Source organism: Ambystoma mexicanum, chromosome 9 (genome assembly GCF_040938575.1).
Source record: "Ambystoma mexicanum isolate Mex_15411 chromosome 9, UKY_AmexF1_1, whole genome shotgun sequence".
In the NCBI taxonomy this organism is placed as follows: Eukaryota; Metazoa; Chordata; class Amphibia; order Caudata; family Ambystomatidae; genus Ambystoma; species Ambystoma mexicanum.
The window spans coordinates 1,354,070,022-1,354,094,662 of record NC_090931.1 but is presented as its reverse complement, the minus strand read 5'-3'; the positions used below and the strand labels follow the sequence as shown (position 1 = coordinate 1,354,094,662).

The 24,641-nt window shown below is 43.5% G+C and overlaps 1 protein-coding gene across 2 annotated transcripts in view; it reads right to left on the bottom strand.

The window, feature by feature from the left end:
* The window catches only part of LOC138489128 (contactin-associated protein-like 5), a 1,755,478-nt gene that overhangs the window by 641,541 nt on the left and 1,089,296 nt on the right, over window positions 1-24,641 (bottom strand). For both annotated transcript variants that reach the window (XM_069616764.1, XM_069616763.1), the window contains exon 12: window positions 18,364-18,483. In XM_069616764.1, the coding sequence (XP_069472865.1) occupies window positions 18,364-18,483 (120 nt within the window). The remainder of the gene's footprint in view (window positions 1-18,363; window positions 18,484-24,641) is intronic.

Here is a 24,641-nt window from a genome sequence, read left to right as displayed (position 1 = left end):
GACTTAGCTGATCAGCTGGCGAAAACCGGGGCCATCCAAGGGGATCTAATTGAGATTGAGTCCCTGTTGGGGGAAATCCAGGTCGCTGCTATCACTAGGTCCCAGACAAATGCTCACAACGACCTCTCAATTGCACAATGGAGTAAGGAGACCCCTGATGCTGATTTGATTACCGCTCAGAAGGGGGATCCAATAATTGGTAAATTTTACCAGCACCTTGAGGACCCTGAGAACTTTCCCCTGACGGATACCGATTACATTGGGAAAGAGGACCTAAGAGTGTTGATGAAATGTCCAAAAATGTTCTGAATCCAAGACGGTTTGTTGGTAAGGAAATCCAAAGCTGGCCACGATCAGTGGGTGGTTCCTACCTCATTCCGAAGCCTGATGTTAAGTCACGCCCATGATGCGGCCACCGCCGGTCATAGGGGGTTTCACACAACATTGGAAATCTTAAGAGAGGTTGCATACTGGCCACACATGGGGCAGGACCTCGACCAATACTTGAAGGGGTGTCTTGTGTGTGCACAATTTCAGCCATCATCCCTCACACACCGGGCGCCTCTCCAAAAGAGGGGGATGACACTGCCATGGTCAGATTTACAAATCGACTTTGTAGGCCCTGTGATTCGCTCTGCTAGGGGGAATAAGTACATGTTGACTGTGACATGCTTGTTTACCAAGTGGGTGGAATGTCTCCCAGCCCCAAACTGCAAGGCAGAAACGGCAGCTGCCTTGATGATTAACCACATCTTTTCCCGTTTTGGTCTACCTCAAAGGATTGAGTCAGACAGAGGTAGCCACTTCACCAGTGAAGAAATGACAAAGATGTGGGAGATACTGGGGGTCAAGAGAAAGCTGCATATTGCTTATAGACCAGCTTCTTCTGGGGCAGTAGAGAGATATAACCGGACAATTGTGAGCATATTAAAGAAGTTTGTGGCAGATTCTGGGCCAAGTTGGGATATCCGATTACCTCTGGTCCTAATGGCCATCAGATCTACCCCTTCATCTGAAACCAAAATGTCACCATTTGAGTTGATGACTGGACGCAAGATGGTGCTTCCCCAGCATTTGCTCTACAGGACCCAAGAGCAGACACTGATAAATGCCTCCACTACTCATGAGTATGTGGAAAATTTAAGGAAACACCTCCAACATGCTTTTGCTTATGCTCAGCGGAACCTAGAAAGATCAGCTGATAGCATGAAGACCCATTATGACCTGAAAACTTCCAGGAAGGAATATCAGGTGGGAGACCGGGTCTATCTATACAACTTCCAAAGGAACCAGGCCAAGCAGCGCAAATTTTTGCCTACATGGAAGGGACCCTTTGAGATCATCGACAAAATCTCCCCGGTGGCCTACAAGATCCACATCCCCAAAGGTCATTCGGCGGAGGGGGAAGAGAAGTGGGTCCACATCAACCAGTTGAAGTGTTGCCATCCCAGGCACACTCTGCAACAACTGGAGGAATCCTCTGGAATCCTAGAGGGTACGGTCTCAGATTAATTTAGTTCTAAACTAAAATATCCTATATATAGCCTATCAAATTCTGTGTTTTGCAAATGTGGGTTCTTGTCTATGAATGTAAAAAAAAAAAAATGTGCACGTTCATATCTGTTGACTTCCAAAATACACATGCCACCCCACTATATCAATGGTGGGGAAGAAACTGTCTCTTAGTTATACTGTTTTTTTTTTTTCAAAATAAGAATGTAATGTTTCGTGATGATGAAATGCATATGCTGCCCCACTATCTCAACAGTGGTGGAAAAACATCTATGAGTAGGTATTGCCGCTCTTCCTTTGTCGTCCTAGGAGAAAGAAGACCTGGAGACGGGCCAAGGAGGACGATCCGGAGACCGGGAACGAAGATCCAATGGGCCCAGTGTACCGCCCAATCTTTCCATCAGGACCGACGAGGAGAACTGATCGATCAGTACCGGATGGAGAAGAAGATGCTGAGCTGTGCCATTTGCAGAATTGGAAGAAGATTATGCGGACAGACCGGTGCGTGGGTCAAAACCCTTGTGCACCCGACTCCCCATCGACTCAAATTCAAAGTGCAGTCGCGTGGGGGGGCTTGTTGGGTGTCCTGACCCTCGTTTAAGCTATCATGCTACAACATTTGGTGCTGTGGGCTTAGAAAATTCAAGATGGCGGAAAACCCACATGTGCGCCGAAATCCAGGAAAGCTGCGCAGTTTGTCCGCACACCAAGATGGTTGCCTCACTTGCCACCCACCAGTGCGAGAATGATAGGCCGGGGTGCCATGAGGGAAATGGGTTGCCAAATGAAAAACAGTAGCGCCGGTTAGCTTCAAAGCGCTTTAAAACCACCCTGTGTTTCTCTGAAGGCAGGCTCAAAATGCCTATTTTCAAACATTGCAACATGTGCAAAATATTCACTGGACACCAGCAGACATTTGGTAGAATGGAGTGTTGTGTGCCTACAAAATTTGGGAAATGAATAGCCCAAAACAATGCTTATAACAAAACTGCTATGGAGTCAGCAGTTTAAGTTGCACTGGATTTAAAGACACTAAAATCGAAAATTTTTAGATTAAATGAGTGACCTATGTTTGGTGTCACATGCCTTTGTAACTGTTGAAATGTCATAGTTTTGCACTTAGAATCAGCATTCTAGCTGCATGTGTAAAATTGCAAGTTAATTTAAAAAGCAACAAAAAACATGACAGTTAGCTGAAAAACTGGCTTAAGGAACTGAATTTTGCCTGGCAACTACCCCCATCAGGAGTGAAACTTGAGTCACAACTGTGTTCCCAGGCCTATCTGCCTTTTGCTGGCCACACTAAGGATATGCCATCTCTCTGATAATTGAATTAAGGAGAGCCCCACAGAATACAGGAGCTCTGAACAATGTAACCCCCTTCACCCAGGCAGATGGTTTATTACAGATGTCGTAAAACAGCTTCCTCTTGGCAGAAGCTGGGAGGGGCACTGCCTGTGAGAGCAAGCTGGCTTGGCAGAACTGGAAAAAACAGAAATTCAACCTTGTGCTGAGGGGAAACCACACCCCTTTGGGGGCCAGAACATAAATCTAAAAAGATGGATCATTCATAGAGCGGACATGTGAAAATGTTATAAATGATACCATAATTCTTGTGATTTTTCTGCCCACAATTTAAGAGGTTTTTAGAACCGGTGGTATGTTCAGGGGGTGTTAGCGGAAAAGTGGATATTACTCTAAATGTAGAGAAACTGAAGGAAGAGGGCGGACCGCACTCAACGTGGATCCAGAAGGGTCCCACAATCCCAAAATGGGAGAGGACCCCCAGAAAAAATGCAAAATGCTCACACAATATGTGTAGAATGTAAAATTATTTTAATGATAACAATAACCTGCACGGTGTGTGCAGAACAAAAAAAAGAAAGGGGAGGGGAGGGGAGGCAGAGGAGACAGCACAACAGACAGAGGCAGGACGCCCGGTAACGGCCCACCCACAACGCGTTTCACGCTCAACTGAGCGCTTGATCACATTACTCTAAATGTATGCATGTTAAAAATCTGAAACTTCATCAATTAATGTCCCTACTCCCTGCGCACATGTATGTAAAGTGGGGTCAATGTCAGAAATGGCAAAATCAGTTAAAAAGTGAAATATGTGCCATTTCTGAATGCAAGCTCCTAGAAACAGCAGATTTGGGACAGAGTATACCTCATGTGATAGGTGACATGGGTATGTAATTTCAAACAACTGTGTAACTGTGAAATATGGATTTTGATCATATATAGATTTGGGTGCACAGATGACAGGGGAGTTTTTTCAAGAGATCATAAATGGCTGACATCACTCTGACACAACTTAGCTCCCCCAATCAGGGGAGGAATGAAAGCTGGACCAATGACAAGTGAGAGGGGCAAGTTTAGTTATGACCAACACACACACCCACTTGCAGAACATATAAATGGACCACTGAAACTTAGGTAGAGACCTTCATTTCCATCTGCAGCTGGAAGCTCTGCCGGAAAATCCATACTCTACCTCCATCAACCTTCAAAGAGCCAACACTTAGACTCCAAGATAAACAGAGAGTTCAAATCCCTCAATCTCCAGAATCCAGAAGCAGTGCTGTACCCAGAGAGAGAGCAGTTCCAGAGACCAAACGCTGTGCCCAGAGACCGTCCGAAGTCCAGACCTGTTGACCAGATCGTGACAAAGCCGCCTTCCTGTTTAAAATCTCTTGTGAGTACCGCCAAACTGTACCAAACCAAAGCTCTTGGTTTAAATTCATCTAATTCAATCTATTTAACCTAAGTAGAACTACCTGTAATTTCCAAATCTGTCACCTGTCATTCTAGCTGCAAAAGCTGTCACTTGCCACTTTGAACTTTAAAATTTCAAATCTGAAAAACGACCTTCACAAAATCGCTCATATCTCCGCGACCGTTTGTCTTAGAGACTTGCAGTAACTTTCCTCTGGAAGCTGAGATCCTAGGCTTTCCTAGGACCCCAAAACGATAGTGATAGTCCCTGTAGTTCCTCTGTAATAGCGCCCGGCGCATTCGCGAATTTTACCGCGATTTGCAAATTTCTTCACGTGTAAAAACTGCTGCTGCTTGCCTTCCATTTGCCAGAAATTCGTTTAACCTGCTAACTATCCCTGAATCATTGCTAGTGTGAGCCTGGACTAATATTAACTAGATACCACTCACCCTGAACCTCTACAGGGAATTAAAAGCATTTTAGCATATTTTTCACTCCATTGCCAGCACTTATAGAAGCATTTTGGGCTGTGTTTTAAACTTCTGTTGTCTAAGCTTGCTGGGGTGAACTGAATCACATTTGATTGCATTTCTGAGAACTGTGTGTTTTCCTTCCATTTCCTTGCCTTGCATCAAGGGGGGGAGGGGATTGCCAGAGAAAAGTGATTACATTGTTTTGTTGAAATCATATTGAGTATTTTCTGTATTGCATTTTCATTCAACATTACATCCATTTGAACTCTATAAAGCATTCTCTACCACATTATACTTCTGTCCCTATTTACCAGTGTGCTATCTTATCCATTTCATGTCAACTCATTAGTGATTATAAAGAAGTGTGCTAGTGCCAGATTCTCCGTTGTTAATCTTTATCATATCAGATTAAGTGTGATATTCAATTATTAATTTATTATCAAGTGTGATGTATATATCTATTGTTTAAATTATCAAATAAACCTTTTAACTTGCAAAACAGAACTACTTCTTGGCTCAGTGGGGTCAGGAGGATTCCAAGAGAGGGGTGTTATATAGGGGTAGTCATCCAGAACGCATGAACTGGACATAAAGATATATCAATAAGGGTTTTCATTCAGTATTCTAGACTAGGCGTTGACTTAGCTGTAGTGTTGAATTGAATCCTCTTACAGCTCCTTGGGTGGCAGACTTTCAGGGGTAGGAGATTTTGTTTCCGGGTCCTGGGTTTCCAGGGGCTGTTTACAAGTGGGGAAGGAAGCTTCCTCCAAGGCTTTACACCCCCCTTCCCCTTGTTCCTGAAGGATGGATGATTTTGGGGCTGGAAATTGGGTGGATACCTGGGAAAAAAGTTCTGGCCAGGGTTTGGTGAATTTCTGCCCTCCTGTGGGAAGTTAGGAGGGAAGTTCCCTGGGTTAGGCACTTGGCTGTATCCCCCCCTTGGGCTGGAGGAATCCACACTTAACCCAGGATGGGTCGGTTTCCATTGTAACGGGGACTTACATAGTCAGGGGAGCGAGGGACCCCATTTGTGGGACTACCTCCTTGACTTCCTGTCTGTGACTGGTCCGAGGGCCTTCTGGGATGGGAATTATTCGGTGCAGGCAGGTTTTTAGGCCCCCCCATCTCCAAATCTAAAATGGGGGCAACCTTTACCTCTGCCAACTTAGCAGCAGCAGGGGTACTGGTTGATTTGGGGCTTTTCTGGGTGTTATTTTTATTTTCTATGGGCTTCTGCACCTCATAGATCCGGGTAGACTGTTCAATGACCCAGTCTAGTGATCTTTTCTCGTGAAAATCTCTCACTAGCTGGGTCATGATGTATTTGGGCAAAGCGTGGAAAAACGTATTTACAAACTCTTTACTGTCCGTGCGCACCCTTCTGGTAGTCTGTGCAAAGGCACGCTTCAATCCCTGCACAAATTCTTGTGGGGCCTGATCCTCCCCACATTGCAAATTGTAGGCTGCCTTGCGAGCCTCTTGGGGATTCTGGTGAACAGAAAAATGTTTCAAGATGGCCGCCCTATATGTGGACCATCTTGAATGGTTTTGGTCCTCCAGCCCCGCAAATAAACTGGAGTATTCTGGGGAGAATGTCCATTTTACATACTGAATGCAGCTACTGCTGTCCTTCAAATGGAAAGTCTCCATCATTTGCTCGTAAAGCTCCAAGTGTTCCCAAACAGAATACTTGGCGTTCTTGTGATAAGGGATGATGCCACTCCTTATCGCCTTAATCTGTTTTACGGGGTCCTTAAGCAAGGCCCTTTTTGCCTTATTGGCCTTCTTGGTTCGGGTAACCCTAGTCCATTCATCCTCTGACTCAGAGGCACTGCTCCCAGAGGTTCCCGTCTGATCTTCCAGGTTTTCCCGGATTCTGCGAGCCTGGGAATGGCTGGCAGAATTTGGGGACCTGGTCTCCTGTGTCCTGTGACACTCAGAGGAGTCTTCAGATCCCTCCTTGCTGCCAGGATTTGATGGGTACCCCCCCCCACTGACCTAACTGGGAAGAGGTTTTCAGGATGCGCTTATTGGGCCTACTCTCCTGGGGTTCCCCACTAAGTTGCACTGTACTTAGGTGCCGATACCCGGATGCCCGCCCATCCATTCCTGGGTGGTACTGGCCTTTGAGCCCCATACTTCTGGTTGGATAATAGTCTGCCATCCCCGTGGCCCTGGGCTCAATGTGCACTTGGGAACATGGGGGTGGCAGAGTCCAGGGACCGGGAGGGATGAAGGCCTCAGGTACTAGGGCTCCTGAGGTTATGCTCAGGTGTTTCCGTTTCCCAGCGAACCTCATCTCTATCAGCCCCTGCTCCCTTTTGAAATGCAAGAGCCTGTGCTTTCAGTTCCTCAGTTAAGGCCTTACTAGACTCAGTCTCTCCTGCATGGCTACTTGTTGCTGGAGCCTATCATTGTGCTGACAGAGAGCCTCATTCTCTCTCTGTGCCTCCTGGTTGGTCCAAGAGTACTGGGCCAGTCTTTGCTGCAGGAGGGTTACCTCCTGAGTCCCATCCCTACTGGCCTGTTCCTTTCTTGCCAGAGCATCTTCCACCCTCCTGGTGTGCTCTAACAAGTTCTGATGCTCTTTTTGGAGATCACCCAGTCCCTGGAGGGCCAAGTGATTTTCTTCAATGTTTCCTTTTAATTGGCAGACTTCATGGCCTAAGGTGTCCCTTTCCTGACTAAGAGCCTGCATCCGTGCCGCCAGGTCGTCTCTCTTCCTTTTAAGGGCACCAGCTTTCTGGCGCTCTTCCTCAAATTCTGTCTGGGTATCCAGGTCTTTCAGAATCAGTTTGTTCCTCTCTGCCTTCTCCCTATCTAGGTGGCTTTGCAGGGTGACTACCTGCTCTGCGCATACCCTATTGAAGTCCAGTTGTTGCTCCAGCTTTTTCTGGCTCTGCAGTAGGGCATCCAAACCTTCTTGGTACTCCTTCTGCAAGGCCAGAAATCTGGTATCCTGGTCAGACTTTTCCTGTTGAAGGATACCCATATCCTCTTTTATTTTAATGATATACTGCCTACTATCATTTTCTGACTCTTGGCTCCTCTGCAGCCTCTGCTCAGAAGAGACCAGGACAGATTGGGCCTTCTCTAATGCCATCAGTTGCCTATTTGCCAGATCTTGGCCTTCAGCACATTTGTCCTGTATGGCTCCCATATATAAATATAAATATGCCGCTACCCTGGCAATCTTGTTGTGCTCATCCTTGGCCATAGGGGCCATATATAGTTCACTCAGGGCCACATGCAAGGGACCCTCATCTCTCCATGTATCTGACCCAGTTACAGTGACCTGTTGCGTTATAGCCTGCAACCACATATTCTGGTCCTGTTCCGTCCATTCGCCTCTCACAAATGGCTTATGGAAGAGGTGCTCTCTGGCTATTTTGATATCTACCAAGGTCGTCATTCTGGAAATTAATTTCCTTCCTGACTTACAGAAGTTAGTATTTTATTTTGCAAAACAGAGCATCTCCTTAGAGCGTCCTTCTTTTGAGGGGTGCTTTTACAATGTAACATGGCGTGGCGATCCAACAGGATTTATGTATCCTGTCAGTTAGCACACTGTATTAAGCTGCACAAATGGTAGATCTAATCCAGACGTACCGGCTCGAGCCCCCACTCTGTTAAGTGACTTCAATTCAGTACTCCAACTAAGTCAGTGCCTAGTCTGGGATGCCCAAGGGAATCCCTTATTTATATATTCTTATGACAAGTTCATAGATCTGGATGATAAACCTTGTATAACGCCCCTCTCTTTGAATCCCCCTGACCTCACTGAGCCAAGAAGTAGGCTTGTTTTGCAAATTAAAAGATTTATTGAAAAATTAAACAAGATATAGATCACACTTTTATAAATAAATTAATATTTGATAGCACACTTATGAATATGACAGTGATCAACAATGGATAGTATTACACTGGCACACCTTTTTAATTTTACTTAGGAGTTGGTATGGAGAGGATAAAGTAGCTGAGAATGCTTTTATGGGTTCAAGGAAATGCAATGATAGAAACAAATACAGCACAGAAATAACTAAGATGGTTTCCACAAGAGATAATATGATCACTTTTTCTTTTGACAATTCACTCCCCCCTATGCAATGTAAGGAGATGGAAGGAGAACACACAATTTTCAGGAATACAATCAAATGCAATACCAATTCAGTTCCCCCCTAGCAAGCTTAGAGCAACAGGGATGATTTTAAAACACAGGCAAAAATACTTTAAATGTGATTTGCAAATATGTGAAAATATGCTAAAAATGATTTTAATTCCCTATAGGAGATTCAGGGTAGGGGATAGATACTTAAGATTGGTTCAGGTCAACACTATCAGTGATTCATGAGGGATTATCAGGTTGAAAACGAATTTCAGCAATGCAAAGCAAAAGCAGCAATTTTTTTTACAAGTGGTGAAATGGGCTAGTTGCAATTCGCGGCACTTTTTCTGAATGCGTTGAGCGCGATTACGGAAAAACTATAAGGAATAGTAAGTCGGTTCTGGGTTTGTTGGAAATCTCAGGATCTTAGCTTTAAAATTATAGTTAAATCTCGTTCCTAGCACATACGGTTCAAAAGATACAGACAATATAGTGGAGGTAGATTCTCAAAAATAAAGTAAAGCTCAGAATGACAAATGACACTTTCACAGGTTTGAAATCACAGAATGGACACACGATTTCTATGATGCGGTTTTAAATAGGTGGAAATGGTTTAAATTAGATTAATTTAAACTAAGAGATGACTATGCACAGTTCTGTGGGTACTCACACTATAAATTTGAAATAGGCCGTCAAGATCTGGTCATGTTTGGGCTTCACTCGCCACGGACGGTCTCTGGTACCGGTTCTGCTCACAGCGATCTGGTCTGGGTCTCTGGTTTTGGCAAAAGTTCTGGCACTGCACAGTGGTCTGGTCTGGGTCTGGTCTTCTCTCGGCACTGCATGGCGGTCTGGATACAGCTCTGCTTTCTGGGTTCTGGCACAGGGTTCTAGGCCAGAATCAAACAGCTCACCCGGCTGTTGAATAGTTTGGTTAGGTTGCTGGATTCTGAGGCCTTTGAAGGATTCAGCTGGTGGACTAGGCCTCTCTGCTTCAAGTTCTAGATTGGTTCTGGATCTGGAGTCGTCCGTCAAAGCGCTTCGCAAGAAATCAGTTTGAAGTGGGAATTGAATGTCCCTGCGTGGATCTCAGTGGCTCTTTTTATGTCTTGTGAAAATGGGTGTGTGTGTGGGCATAACTAAGCCTGCCCCTCACAACTTATCATTGGCCAAGTTCTCATCTCTCCCTTGATTGGGGGAAGGAAATGGAGTGTCATCGTGATGAGGTATGTTTATGGGTCAGAGGATCCTCCCCTTGACACTTTGCACACAAATCTATTTTTTATCCAAATGCATATTTATCTATGTACATTTTTCCTAATATTATATGTCCAGTTAACATATTTTCTCTACCACCAAACCATCCGATCCCTGTCTTTGTAAAATGTAGTGTCCACTTCAGACAGAATTCTGCCCTTTTCATCCAGAACACAACCTCAATTTTTTTCCAGAATTTACACAAATGTGCGCAAGGAATATGGGCATCAGATGATGAAGTGTCAGATTTTTAACATGCAGACATTTGGAGTAATACCTTATTTTCCGCTACTACTCCCCAGAACATACCACAGAGTCCTAACACCTCTTAAAATGTGCACAGAAAAATCACAGGAATGATGATATTATTTAGATAATTTTGACAGTTATGTACTATGAATTATCCATCTTTTTTAAAATTATGCTCTGGTCCAGATGGGTATGGTTTAGGTTCCAAAGCACATGGGGGAATTTTTGTCTGTCCCCGCCTCCAGCTCAGGTGGCTCCCAGAGGCAGCGCCCCTCCCATTTCCTTCCAAGAGGAAGCCATTTACGACCGCTGATTTAGCATTTGCCTGAGCCAGGGAAAGTTCATTGTTCTGTTTTCCTGCAGTCCCAGGTACTACTCCCCTGATTCAATCAGAGAGGTGTGATCCCTTTTGGTGGGGGCAGCAGAATGCAGCCGGGCGTGTGAACAGTAGGTGTTAAGAATTCTCATTAACCAGCAAGGCTTTGAAGTTTCCAGCTAACTCAGGTTCCTTGTCAGCTCCTGAAAGACAGGCCTCCTGTCAGAGTTTAGACCGCTAGCGCTGGTTAGAGTCGAGCGCCGGTACTGCACCCATTTTTGGGAGCTGTCTTGAATTAATACATTTCAAAAAAAGGGATTTTACTTGATAGCATTTACTTACAGTGTATTGCTATAGATTCTGCAGTAGAGTAATTTTGTGGCCATGATTTTAGCAATTTTTGACATCAATTAAAACAGATTTTTAACAGCACCATATTCCTTTGCACTGATTTCGCTCATGGCGCTTCTGGCCCATCACGCTCGCACTGGTGGGTGGCAGGTCAGGCGACCATTTTGGTGTGCGCAAAACGGAGCGGTTTTCCTGGATTCTGGCGCAAATGTGGGCTTTTCAGCCATCTTGGATTTTCTAAGCCCACAGCACCAAATGTTGTAGCATAATAGTTCAAACGTGGGTCAAGACACCTGACAGCACCCAGGCCGGCTCCTAGCCCAAAGCAAACAATTGTAGGCACATGGTATTCCCTTTCAGCTCTGTGTGGTGATTGTTGCAAAACGCTGCAGAACTGTATCCAGCCAACACTTTATCCTTTAATTCAGCCTTGGCGTGTGTGTTTGCACTATCAGAGGGTTTTGAAGGAGTTAGTCAGTAGAAGTAAGCCGAGCACTGTGCTACCAGGCCGGCTCCCAGCCCAAAGCAAACAATTATAGGCAGATAGCAATCACATTCAACTCTGTGCAGTGATTGTTGCAAAACACTGCAGAACTGTATCCAGCCAACACTTGAGCCTTAAACATAGAAAAATGCAACTGTAACAGGAGTCAAATGAACAACGCTTCACAGTGACTTGTCAATGGGCGCTGGACTGGGCAAACCGGCTGCTGTGAACCAAACGCTGCTGCTACCCTGAGGTGGAAGGATTGACTCTTTGCCAGAGAGTGTGCAGCAATGCAGGCACATAGGAAATGGTCGGAAGGATTGAAATGATTGCTTGAGCTGACTTAGAATGTTGCTGGACAGCCAATTTCAGAGTAAGTCGTGGCCTTGGAGGTCTGCAATTTTTGCAGCGATTCGTCAATTTAACTTGAACAGGTTGTTTGTCAAATTGCATGTCCAGGAGATTGAACTGGGTGTTGGGAGAGTGCCTTCGATGAATAGACCTAACACACACTTTACATGTCCTGCAGTCATCAGTGTCCAGGATGAACTGCAAGTTCAGGCATGTAGCATCCTTACCATCACCAACGAGAGTTACACCTCCATCTAGTTGGTAGGCACGTTTTTGGTCATCCAGAGTACACAAGTATATTTAGTAAATATGCCCTCATGGAAAGACTGTCAGCCACAAACAGGTGGGGGGATATCTGGGATGGTGGAAGGAGGAGGGAGTTGAAGAAAGTGTGAAACAGTACCATGGGTACCCTTGAAGCACCAGTGAGGACTACATCCTGGAGGATAAAAAGAGGAATTGGATGCCTGAACAAGTCAGTGAGGGTGTGACCTCTTCCTATGCCTCCTTATGTTGATTAGAAAACATTCCTGATCTTCAACAGCTTTCTTCTGAAACACACACTGGGGATTTAAACGCTCATGCTTTTCATCCTGGTGGGGGGAAAACATGAATCTCTGATGGCATTGCACTGCTTGTTTAGCCTGTTTAACAAGTTTAAAGCAGAGCTTCAATGGGTGATCACTGAGATCCTCATGTTATATAGTGGCAATGTGTGGCACACCACTTTTTGGAGAGTGCATTTTTGGCATGGTAAGCTCAGCTGAGATGTAAACTGGGACACAGTGACCATGTATTTCACAAGTGGACAACTGCTGATAAAGCATGGTACCAATGAGGTCCAATGCATATGAAAAGCAGAGGACATGCATTGTCTTGACAATTCCTAAATCAGCAAGGACATGTAATTAATCTTATGCTGTAACAGAGTCAAATGCTAATTATGAGGTCTAAGGTAATGTGACTCCAAGGCCTGCTCCTTCTCCAGATGTCAACACCTGTGTAGCTTTAAGCCTGAAACCCTGGCATTCAACACATTGTCTAATGCTGAAGTTACTTGCATTACTCTGTCACCCCTTTGCCCAGTCGAGGAAGGAAAGTCCAGAGTGCTATAAAGGCCATGTTGTCAATGCTCTGGCAACTGGTCGATATGTCCATGGTGAAGTAGATATTTAGCCCACTGATAGCTGCAGTAACCACCTCATTGTAGCCACATGCCACACAACGTCAGTACTACAATAGGGCCTGGCAACGGATTCAGTACACTACGCCTTGATATGATATGATATGATATGGCATTTGTAACGCGCCTATTCACAAGTGTTTCAAGGCGCGACGAGGCAGGGGGGCGACAAGGGGAGACAGACAACGATCCTACTAGGCCAGGTGTCATTCAGATTGCGCAAGTGCAAGGGTAGGGGGACTGGGAAAAGTGCAAGGAGAAGGGGAGAGGGGAAAGTGCAGTACATGGTTAGTAGAATACAAGATAAATAACAGGGCCAGCTGGTGGCAAGTGCAATGTAAGTGCCGGGAGAAGGGGCTGTAGGATACAGAGACTGTCCCGTAGTGCAGGTAGGCAGTGCAGGGAAGAGTGGCTGGGCCAAGGACCAAGATCGGTGAGTGTGCCAGTTGCAGATTCAGTGCAGGTTCAGTGAGTTTAGCAGGGGAGAGAGGGAGAGAAAGCGGAGGCAAAGAGGAAGGTTTTGAGGTGCTTCCGGAACCGGAGATGGTTCTCCTCAAGTTTCAGGGAGGCAGGAAGGCTGTTCCAGAGGGAGGCCCCTGCTGCGGAGAGAGATCTACCCCCAACTCGTTGCTTGGAGAAGTGGCTGACCCTGAGGTAGTTGGAGGTGGATGACCGAAGAGCTCGAGAAGGAAGATATTTAGGAAGAGAGAGTTGAAGGTATTTCGGCCCAAGGCCCCAGTAGGCCTTGTGGACAATGCAGAGGGTTTTGAACTTAATCCTCGCAGCCACTGGGAGCCAGTGTAGCGATGTCAGTCCTGGAGAGATACGGTCCCTGGGCTTGAGGCCAAGGACAAGTCTTGCAGTCCTGTTCTGGATGAGTTGCAGAGGGCGGAGAGTAGAGGCAGGAAGATTTAGATAGAGGCTGTTACAGTAGTCCAACTTCGAGAGAACCAGGGCTCTGGAGACAGTGAGCTTCTGGGGGAAGGAGAGGAAAGGAAGGATACCTCTGAGGAGGTGTAGCTGGTAGTGTGACTTCTTAGAGACGTCAGATATGTGAGGGGAGAAAGAGAGTGTGGAGTCGAAGATGACCCCGAGGTTTTTTGCCTTGCAGGTAGGAGCAGGAAGAGAGCCAAGGGAGGCCGGCTAGAGAGCTGCAGGGAAGGAGGGAGTTGGTGTGCGATAAGTAGAATCTTAGTCTTACTGGCATTAAGGCATTAAGGCCTTGTTGGCATATGCCCATCAGTGGTTTTCACTTTTACGCTGTTGAAATCAAACTATTTTTCTCCATTTAATTTGTTGTCACTCTGCCTTGAATCTCTGCTCATCTGTGAGGAATATTAAGTGTTAAGGAAAACTGGCCAAGGGCCAGTGAGTAACCAAGAATAGTAGCATTACAGAGGAAGACTTCTACCCCAATGAGGCTGGATGTTGTTGACGTTTACCCAAAGAAATGCAGTTGAACCAAGTGAGAAGAAGAGAGTCCAGCTGGATTGGTTCAGTTTCTCCATCTATTAAGTGCTCCTGTTCTGTTTTTGCTACACATAATGATCCTGTTACTCTCAGCTTGTTTTCTTCACCTCTGAATACAAGTATTTGCAATATGTTTAATTTCTGTAAAAGTATTATGCTCCTTCCTCGTCCTGAACACACAAAAGATGTTTCCAGGTTTCCCTCCAAATGTCTGAAGGCCGTTTCCTGCACTGAATGAAAAAAGGGATGCTGAATGTTACCTGTGCAGGACCTGACAATTAAATAAGTCTCTTGAATATCTAAAAACTGCCAGCATTGCAGTTAGGCTAATGGCGGTCTGACATAAGGGTAGTTCATCCCTTCAGTGCATATGGGCTTGAGTGAGATCTGGTGAATTCCAAAACACACAGAGACCTCTGGTTAATCCTGACCTTTGTGTTTCAGTACTCGTGAACACTTTCACACAGGAACTAAGGGGCAGATTCTGAACACTTTATTTTTCTGAAGCACACCTCATCACGTGCACCCCAAAAATCGAACAGCACAATCCACAAAAGGCATGCGCTCCTTCAGATGCCCCTTTTCTCACAACTCTTGATACCATGTATGTAAGGAGCTGCAGAGTGCATCTTTGTGTCACTGTCCAACCATCCTGCACTGTGCAGGTCAACTTTCAGAATAAGATGGCCGAACATTTCTGAAAGTAGCGCACATGAAACACCTATATTCTCTGATCTCCTTTCATTTGCGCTGCTTTTTGGGACTCTGCCTGTGAGGTTTTCACTGAAGAACAGTGTTTTTGATTGTACACAGCACATCAAACCTCCTTCAAATTGTTATACTACAAGTAGGTGAGTAAATGCCAGCGAGAGGAGCCCTGTTAGCCTATTTTGGGAAAAGTGTTCAACCTCTACCCTAGAGACTGGAAACAAATCTTGACAAAAATACCTGAGTATTGAAATCTTCTTTGCACCTTGTGCTTCTTTATCAAAACAAGACATCATCTGTAGTCCATTGCACCAAAACTGACTGGGAATGTGACTGCAGATCAGCCTACCAGGTATATCCCGTGTGCAGTCTGTGATGGAAATGTGCATACTAATTTCTTTTTCCATTGATTGCACCATTATGAGAAGTATACAATATATTTTAGTGCAATGTATTTTAATATTTTTTTTATATTATTTCATAGGTGTAAAGTGTATGTTAAAGTATAACACATTAAATAAATAAGTAAATGCACATGCAAAGAACCCACTGGCCTGCAGTGGTTAGCATTAAGGGGCTGCCACGACCTGAAAGGGAGAGCATTGTTTTTTTCTGGGCCTGCACATTTTAGTGGTATCAGGTAATATTATCCCCATATATATGGTCGCCGCACATAATATCGCCGGGAAAAGGTTGTGGCGATATTATATGGGTGACCATATATATGGGGATAGGGGCAGCCAAAAAAAAAAGGGTTTGGGGGTTGCAGGGGCATCCCCCGCATGTTCCATGCAATAATGTTGCCACAAAAAACAGCAATTTTTGGCGATATTTTTGCATGGCGATAATTTTGTGGGGACATTATTACATGGAACCATTTTAGTATGCCAAGTGCTTGTCTCCACAGACGCCTCTGCACTGTGACACATCAAATAAACAAAGGCCGCACTGGAATGCACGTGATACGTTGATAACTCTTGCTGGCAATACTCTAGACATTCAATTTCTGGAAGGTGTCATTTGTGATGATTAAGATGAATCTGCACTCATGGACATTCCAATGTATTCATTTTATTTATGGGTGTTAATAGCACTTTCCCCAAAGCACTGTACAGTTGAACTAAATAAACATCAGCAGAATCATGATAAACACATAGGAATCACCATGAAGCCAGCTACTGATGTTAAGATGATGATACAAGATAAGCTTTCAAAGAAGAGCGCAAATATCCAAGAGTAGGCGCACAACGTATTGACAAGCGGAGGGCATTGCACACGATTCTACGTTATAATTGTGCTTAGGTCCGAAACAGCTGCCTAATGATTCAGCCCGCCATTTGCTTACATAGGCTAGGCCAGAGCATCTGCCATCGTGGGCCTTTACAACACATAATATGTTAGGCCTTGGAAGCCCCTTGTCCAGTAGAAGTCTCTGGAAAGGCAGAGAGGGCAGAACAGGTACATTGCAGGGTCTGTTGGGTGCCCTCTGTTCTCAGGGAGGCCAGGCTCCAGTATGGGGGAAGCAGGCCAAGCTGGGGTTACCTTCCAGTGCACAGACTAGCAATATGGCGTTTGTTTTGAAAAGGAGGAGTGTAGATGCCCTTGCCCCTGAATAGGAGCTCTGCTCCCTCAAGGGTCTGAAACTCCAAGGCATCACAGATTAGGGATGTGGACTTTATTATGATTCCCACACAGTTTAAATGAGGACATCGTTTGGTAAAAGGCAGGTGGGCAGCACCACTTTGTCAGATTTCATGGTTATTGTATTTTGAACCTAGAACTAGCATAAGCGGGCTTTATAATTACAGGGCTACGGATTACTCTCTCGTAACATTTCTGGATTCTGGACTGCAAGAACAATATTGTCCTGATTAGCTGACCCCGAAGGACTGCTTTCCTGTATTGTAATGGGACCTGGTATTTTCCTGGGACCTGCTGACCCAGTAACAGGCTGTCTCCCTGCTTGCAACAGGATTGGTTAATAGAATTGAAGGAATCAACAGCTTATTCCAGGGAACAGGAGAGATCCAGGAGTAGGCATAAAGATCCTAAAGGATCTGTTACTCGGGCTAGTGTTTGGAAGTGCCCATCAAGAGCCTTGCCCCAAACAATGGAACTATTTTGCTCTTATGCTTACACAAAACACCACAGTCCTCATGACACGGTATACTCAAAGTACTAGGGATAGCCCCCAGATCCAAAAAGGTTGTCTTATGCTTGTATGAGCAGAATGTGGAGACCACAACAAAGTTCTAGTGCCAGCTTCGTACAAGACATGCCTTAGCACAAAGATGCATCAGACCATATTCTGACCAACGATCACACAGATTGAATGTTTTTCAATTGGCGGAGTTGACAACTGGAATACTTTTCTGAATTAGTAGGAAATGCATAGGAAGCGTCAGATCTAAGAGAAGTGGGTGCCAGAAGAAGAAGAAAACATGGGTGGGCTTTGATGACAAAGCGGTACAACCTATGAAAAAAATACAAATCTGAGGCAGTATTCGTCTATGTTTATGACTTTGGAAATCCCTCTTCACAAGCACACATCGTGTTTGCATCTTTGCATTAGAGCTAGTGCAAATGTACAACCACAAGATTATGGAATATGTTCATCTGGGCATCACAGGAAAAAGGTATCTACGCGTCCCTGGGCAGTATTAAAAAAAGAAAAAAAAGAAAAGAAAACTTTCCGGCGATATCGCTCGCTTAAGAAAACAGTTCAATTACAGAGAGCAATGCATACTGTATCAGTTCTCACTTTAAAAGAACACAACGGGGCACTGTGAAACATTATCAGCGGATAATGATCTGCAGACGTCTAACCCTTAAGGGTCCTGGCTCTGACTCCACTGTTCTATTTTTCCACTGTGTTTCCGCATTTTAGTCTCTTTTACTAAAGTACAGAATCAGAATAAATGCTATAATCTTTCCTATTATCTCTGGTTCTAGAACATTACTGCCCACAGAATAGCAGGCTGGAAATTGTGGCAAATCGCACTTTTATGATGAAGCGCATTATGGAAATTCATCCCTGTAAGGCTGGCTGAACTTCTGCCATTACTGTGTCTGCATGAGAAACGTTTTCACTTCTTTCAAAGATTTGGGGACATAATGCATAGTCTTGGAATAAAATATGCAAACGTTTCAAAAAATGCAAATGGAAATACTCGTGTTCTTACCAGTAATGTTGCAGTAAACTTTCATGGGTCGAAGAGGGCCGCTTCCATCGGAATCAATGTGGTAAACACCGGAGGAATTCCCCATGTGCCTGTGGGCTTCACAGGACTGTTGGTATATAGCTGAAGGATTTCATAGATAGATATAATTACATATTGTAGAATTGTAATCAATAACAACAGTCTTATGTATTTCATAAATTAGAGTGGGAAGTGCATACTTCAGTGAACAATTATTAAATCGCTGTCTGTTTTGCCATTTGTGTGGTATTATATATAACATGTCTACCACTCAGAAGACCCTAATAGTTCCCATTTAACTCAAGCAGGAATATTGGCCTTGGTTTAAAAACAATCTTGGTTACAGGATATAATGATCAAGTTTGCATACAGGTTTCCTGATTCACAATTAGGGCCTCCATGAACACAGCGGGGCCCGGCTGCAAGTGCAAGGGCCTCGCCACCTGGTTCCCTTGCAGAGCTAAATGATGGACACGAGCAGGCGAAGCTGGGAACTGCAGCCACTCCTACCTGCTTACCGTCTGGAGATCCTTCTCAACGGCCGCATAGATATGAATCCTCATCGCCATTGAAGTAGGGGGGCTGACGCAGGGTAAGGTGACAAACAGGATTTATTTATATATATTAATTAGTAACACTTTGTTGTACATATATATAATTATGTGTTAATTATTGAAGAGGAGAAAGGGGACATGAATGCCTTCGGTGCTGCTCGGTGCTGCTCTCTCCTTCGCTCTCCCAACCGTCAATCTCTCACGTTCTAAACACTGCACGCCCGCTGGCTCGCTTCATTGCACGAGCTCTCCTTTATCTCTCCGTAGCATCTCGTGAGACACAGCGTCTCATGCATACACGAGACACTGCAGTCTCCTAGGTAGGTGGAGGGATGGGGTCAACCTGTAACCCTATGTGGGTACAGGATATGATTGAAGGCCATGGGCTGCGTGCAGCTGCAAATATTTATCACAGGACCAACATATTAAAGGCATAGAAATGTAAATAAAGAATAGAAAAGATCATGTGCACATGATTGACTCTAACCCGAGCAAAGCCAAGGTTGGCAGTACAATTTGGACAACACTTTGGAAATGTAGTGACCAAAGAATGGCCATGTGGTTGACAACCTAAGAATGTTACCAATCAAGTCACCACCCTATCTGGCAGAACATTTCCAAAGTGGAGGTATAAGAAATGAAAGAAAGTAGAGTCCATCCATAAAAAAACTCTCACATAACCTCTCACCTGTTATGTCTTGCAATTCAGAAGAGAGCTAAAAGCTGACCTAATTGAAGAATGTTTGACCCATCACAAATGAGTACTGATCTGGATCCCTCTCTCCATCTATCACCACCTGGTATATATTCTCATAATGTTCACAATTCCACTCCTCAGTTCATTTTGCCTACTACTCTTTTTTGTTTTGTTGTTGGTCATATATAGTTGCTCCCTTTTGAGAAGAGGACCTCCACAAAGCAGAACATAACGCCATCAAAATACAGAGATCACAACTTATGTACCATTATATTCTGAGGATCTCAAAGCTTGGTGAATGGTGTTTGCTAATCTAGAGTAATTGTAGTCTCGTCAGATTTATTTCCACCATGAGTAATGTGTTGGCTCAACAAATTAATTTGCATCAAGCCTGATTGTTGCCTCACCAAATGCATGTGTGTCTTGCTTATAATAATGGAAGCCTCACCAGGTTTGTATGTATCTGACCCACATATTATATGGCTATATTTACAAACATCTCTCCTAGAATATTTGTTTGCATCACCAGATGTATGTGGATCTCACCTAGACCAATTATTGCCCCACCAGACACATTGTTGCCCCACAAGAGGTATTGGCATTTCACATAGATTAATTGTTAATTTGCCGGATGTATTTGCATCTCACTTACAGTAACTGTTACCCCTACAGATTTTCATTGTAGTCTCACAAAATGTGTGTTCATATTGCCTAATGATTATTTACTGTATGTATTTATTGTTTACATTTATAATGCGCACAACGCGGCCCTGCTCGATCGTGGCGATGTTACATCAGTGCTTACTTGGTTACAAAGAAAAAGACATGACATGAACACCTGTCTGTGGTTCTTATTTACATTAAACCTGATGCCAGACAGGTGAATGTTACATTGACAAAGAAACGGCAAAGTGTGCTGAGATACAGGCAAAATGGTACAGGTAACAACAGAAAGTCAGAGAAGGGAGGAGAGTGGGTGAAAAGTGCTATGTGAGCTAAATGAAAATCTCAGTTTTGAAAGATTTGCAGAATTCTAGGTGAGATTTCTCGTTTTAAAGGGTTATGGGGAGGTCATTCCAGTGTTTGGGTACAAGGAAAGTGAAGCTGGCCCCTCCTGCTTTGACCCTTCTGAAGGTGGGGACGTTACGCTGGTTGGAGTGGTGGGACCTCTTGGGTCTGGAGGATGCAGCTCTGGTAATTTTTTCTGAAAGGTAAGGGGGGCTGTGAGTGAGAGGCATTTGTGGGTATGGCTAGTGTCTTGAAGACTATCTGTTTTTGACCGGAAGCCAATGAGCATTTTTTCTGGCGCTGGCAATGTGCTCCCTTTTGGGAATGCAGAGGGCAGCCCTAAGCGCATTATTCTGAATGTCTAGAAGTCTGTTCAGATTTTTGGATGAGGTGTCGGCAAATAAGACGTTACAATAGTCTAATTTGGCTCAAATGGTGGCTCTAGCTATGGAGAGACAATTTGGCAAATATAGGTATGGTTTCACCAAATTGATTAGTTTGGCTGTGAAGGCATCTGAGGACGTAATAGTGATAACTTGGTGTGTCATCTAGAGAGACCTCACCAGATTAATTTGCAACTCACCTTGAGTAATTGTTACCGCTAACGATGGTGTTTCATCTCTTTTAGAATGAAATGAGCTTCACAATTTTAATTTAATCTCAAATACAATAATGTGTTGCCACCTCACTAGACTTATTACATAATTGTGAGCATAGACATAACCTCACCATATTTATCAGCATCTTGTCTAATTGTTGCATAGCCACATTTATGTGTATCTGACCTACAGTAATTTTGGCCTCCCGAGATTTATTTACATCATGCCCAGAGTACATTTTGCCCCGTTAGACATGTGAACACCACTGTCAGATTAATGTTATCCTCACTTAATGTATCTGTATATTTTTTCTTTTATAAAGTGAGTGGTTTCTAAGCACAGGATTGGGAGTCGAACCTGTGTTCTGCTGCATTGTCTCGCTTAAAAGACAAACCTGTTGTCCCGGAGCTATGCTTCCTCTTCAACAGCCTCCATCTCACCTACAGCCTCCCTGCATATACTCTACAACTATTAGCACAATTGTTGCATGTTACCTAAACTAATTGTTGTCTAGCTGGCATTATTGCAATACTGTTAGATTAATTATATCATCACCAGATTTGTCTGCATTTCACCTAGAGTAAAAGCTATTTAACTAGATTTATATCATATCACTGAGATTGACTGATGCCATTCTGATTTTACTATACAACTGTTAGCTTAATTGCTGCATCTCAAACAGAGTAATTGTTTCACCAATAGGATACTACGCCACTGTTAAGTTAATAAGTGCATCTCACCTAGTGCAAAAGTTACATTACTAGTTGTTCTACACCACTGTCAGATTACTTGTAGCCTTGCCATATTTATCGATATCTCATGTAGAGTGATTACTATCTCACTGCATTTACACTGTTAAACTATCTCACTTAGAGTCGTTGTTGCCTCAGTCAGTTTACTGTACCACTGTTAGATTTATTATTACATCTCGTCTAGAGTACCTTTTACCTAACTAGATGCATTACACCACTGTCAGATTAACTGTAATCTGACCAGAACTATCCATATCAATCCTAGAGTAATCCTGCCTCACTGTATTTATTGTGCCACTTCTAAGTGAAATTCTTTACCTCACCAAAACCAATTCTCTCCTCACTAAATTCAATTGCACATATCCTAGATTACCATTACACTGCTAGAATTTATTTTGCACAACTTGCTCTATCACATCATTGTAATCTTATTTGCAACCAAATAAAATTGATTGTCGCATCAGTAGACGTCTTCCAATCTTTGGGGTGCAAATTCAGCTCCAGAATAACCTGAACCAATAGGCCAAGCAAGGACTAAGATGCATGATTTAAGCTGGCTGATGTAAAATGCCTACACTGGAATGTATAAGCCAGCTCCAAACACGTAATATATAACTGAGACCTAGTGCATGCAAAAGTGGGTGTTACTGAAAATGATAAAAAGAGGAATCATGAAAGAAATGGAAAGGTACATTACTGAATGTGCACAATGGAACTCCCAGGTCATATGTTTCCCCAAATTCTGACTTCATGTAAAATGGAAAAGGCACAGTATGATTGAGATTCAAAACTGCAGCAGTACACATGGGAAAATATACATTAAAATCCTGTGTATTTAGGAAATAAAAAGGAACTCTGCATATATGAAAAAGCAAAGTCAAGTGATATATTTCATTTGAAATAAATAAAACACCTAATTTCCACCATGCAAAGTCAAATTATGTAAAATGGAAAGGCCTACTTTGTTTTAAAGTGGACACTGCACATAATAAACAGAAATGTAATAGTGAATCATTCAGAATGAACAGTTTTGTGTTTTCAACGGTCAGATGTAAGAAATAGTTACACGTGGACGAAGGGCTTAACCTGCAATGCCTAGAAATATTCAACGGACGAAAATGCTGATGATTTAAAAAGCCATTTCTCTTTGAATTGCACATGTGGCTTTGCTTTGCAGCTTCCCCACTGAACTGTTAGATGGACTAGGTTATCTGTTTATTACACCAGAGACCTATGTCGGATGCATACAAGGAATGGGCTCTGTTTTCAGTTAAATGCAAGCAGGACATTTCACACTGTTTTATGGCACCATAAATGGTGATTGGCTTGAAATAGAGAGTTTTAAGGCACTTACTGGCAGGGCAGGAATAACATTGAGCCACACACAGACCCCCGTCATGTGACATTTAAATAAGGAAACTCACTCAGCTTGCTGGATGTGAAACCAAATATTTCCATAATTAAGGTATCACTGTTGATTAACAATGGACTAATTGTTCCTTAATAAAAAGAGAACGGTGTCGTGCCCTGGGCTCATACAGACCTCATTTCGAAGATCACAGACACCCTGTCAGTTCTATGTAAATATCATCTTTATGTAAGGTGTGGAACTGAAGCTACAGAGACAAATGCGATTGTGGAATTCCTTTAAATGATAGAAATCAGAAAGTCGATGAAATGATAGAAAACAAGATTAATGTGTGTTGGGTGAAGTTTCATAATCATAACTATTTGGGTTTATGAATAAACTGCAAACAATGATAGCTTGCCCCCGGAAGGTCATGTCATTATCAAAGTAGTGTCCTACAGTCCATCATAAATTGATGAAGATGAAAATATATATGTATATATTTATTATGGTGGGTATCTGTAAATTGAAGAAAGTTACCATGTAGTGACTTTCTGAGAAACAGAATTGCAACTTTAAATGTCATTTTAAATTGATATATGTCTCTCCTCATTTTTTATCCATAATTTAGATCTTCTAAACCCCTTACCCTATCGGCTGGCAGAGGCCGGACTTCAGGAGGGAGAGGAAAACAACTTTCCAATCCAATGTGTGGGAAGATTCATAATGAGAAATGTGTAATCGATCTTGCTTGAGTTTGCTGAACTCTTTGGACTGGAGAATTTCACTTGGAAGATTCTGGGACTAGACATCTGAGAGAGGCCTGTGGCTGGTGGGACTTAGCTGTGAATAGAGGCCTGAGGTACGAGCTGCCTACCAGTTCCAAAAAGATGTACCTACTATGCGGCCAGCTGCCTGTGCTAATAACAGATGTTCCCATCTAAGTAGAATAGATCCTAATGTTACTGAATGTGTGGCAGAACATACCGCCTTAATATTTTACCTTAATTGTGGGTGGGGGGAAGAACTGTGTGGACACTTAGCATATTTAATTTAAAAAACCTTGATTATGCCCCTATATAAAGATAACAGAATGATTCTTGTTAATATTCAAAATTAACACATCTCATTCCCAGTGTACTTTAAAGGAAAGTAACCTATAAAATAATTGGGTAACCCTATTTTTTGTTCAACCCCAGACTTCCTTTAGGAAAGAGGTCTATTTCCCTAAAAATTCCCTACTGTTACCCCTTTCCCCAGACTGTGTTAGTGCACAAAGCGGTAACCATGTCCAAAAATGAA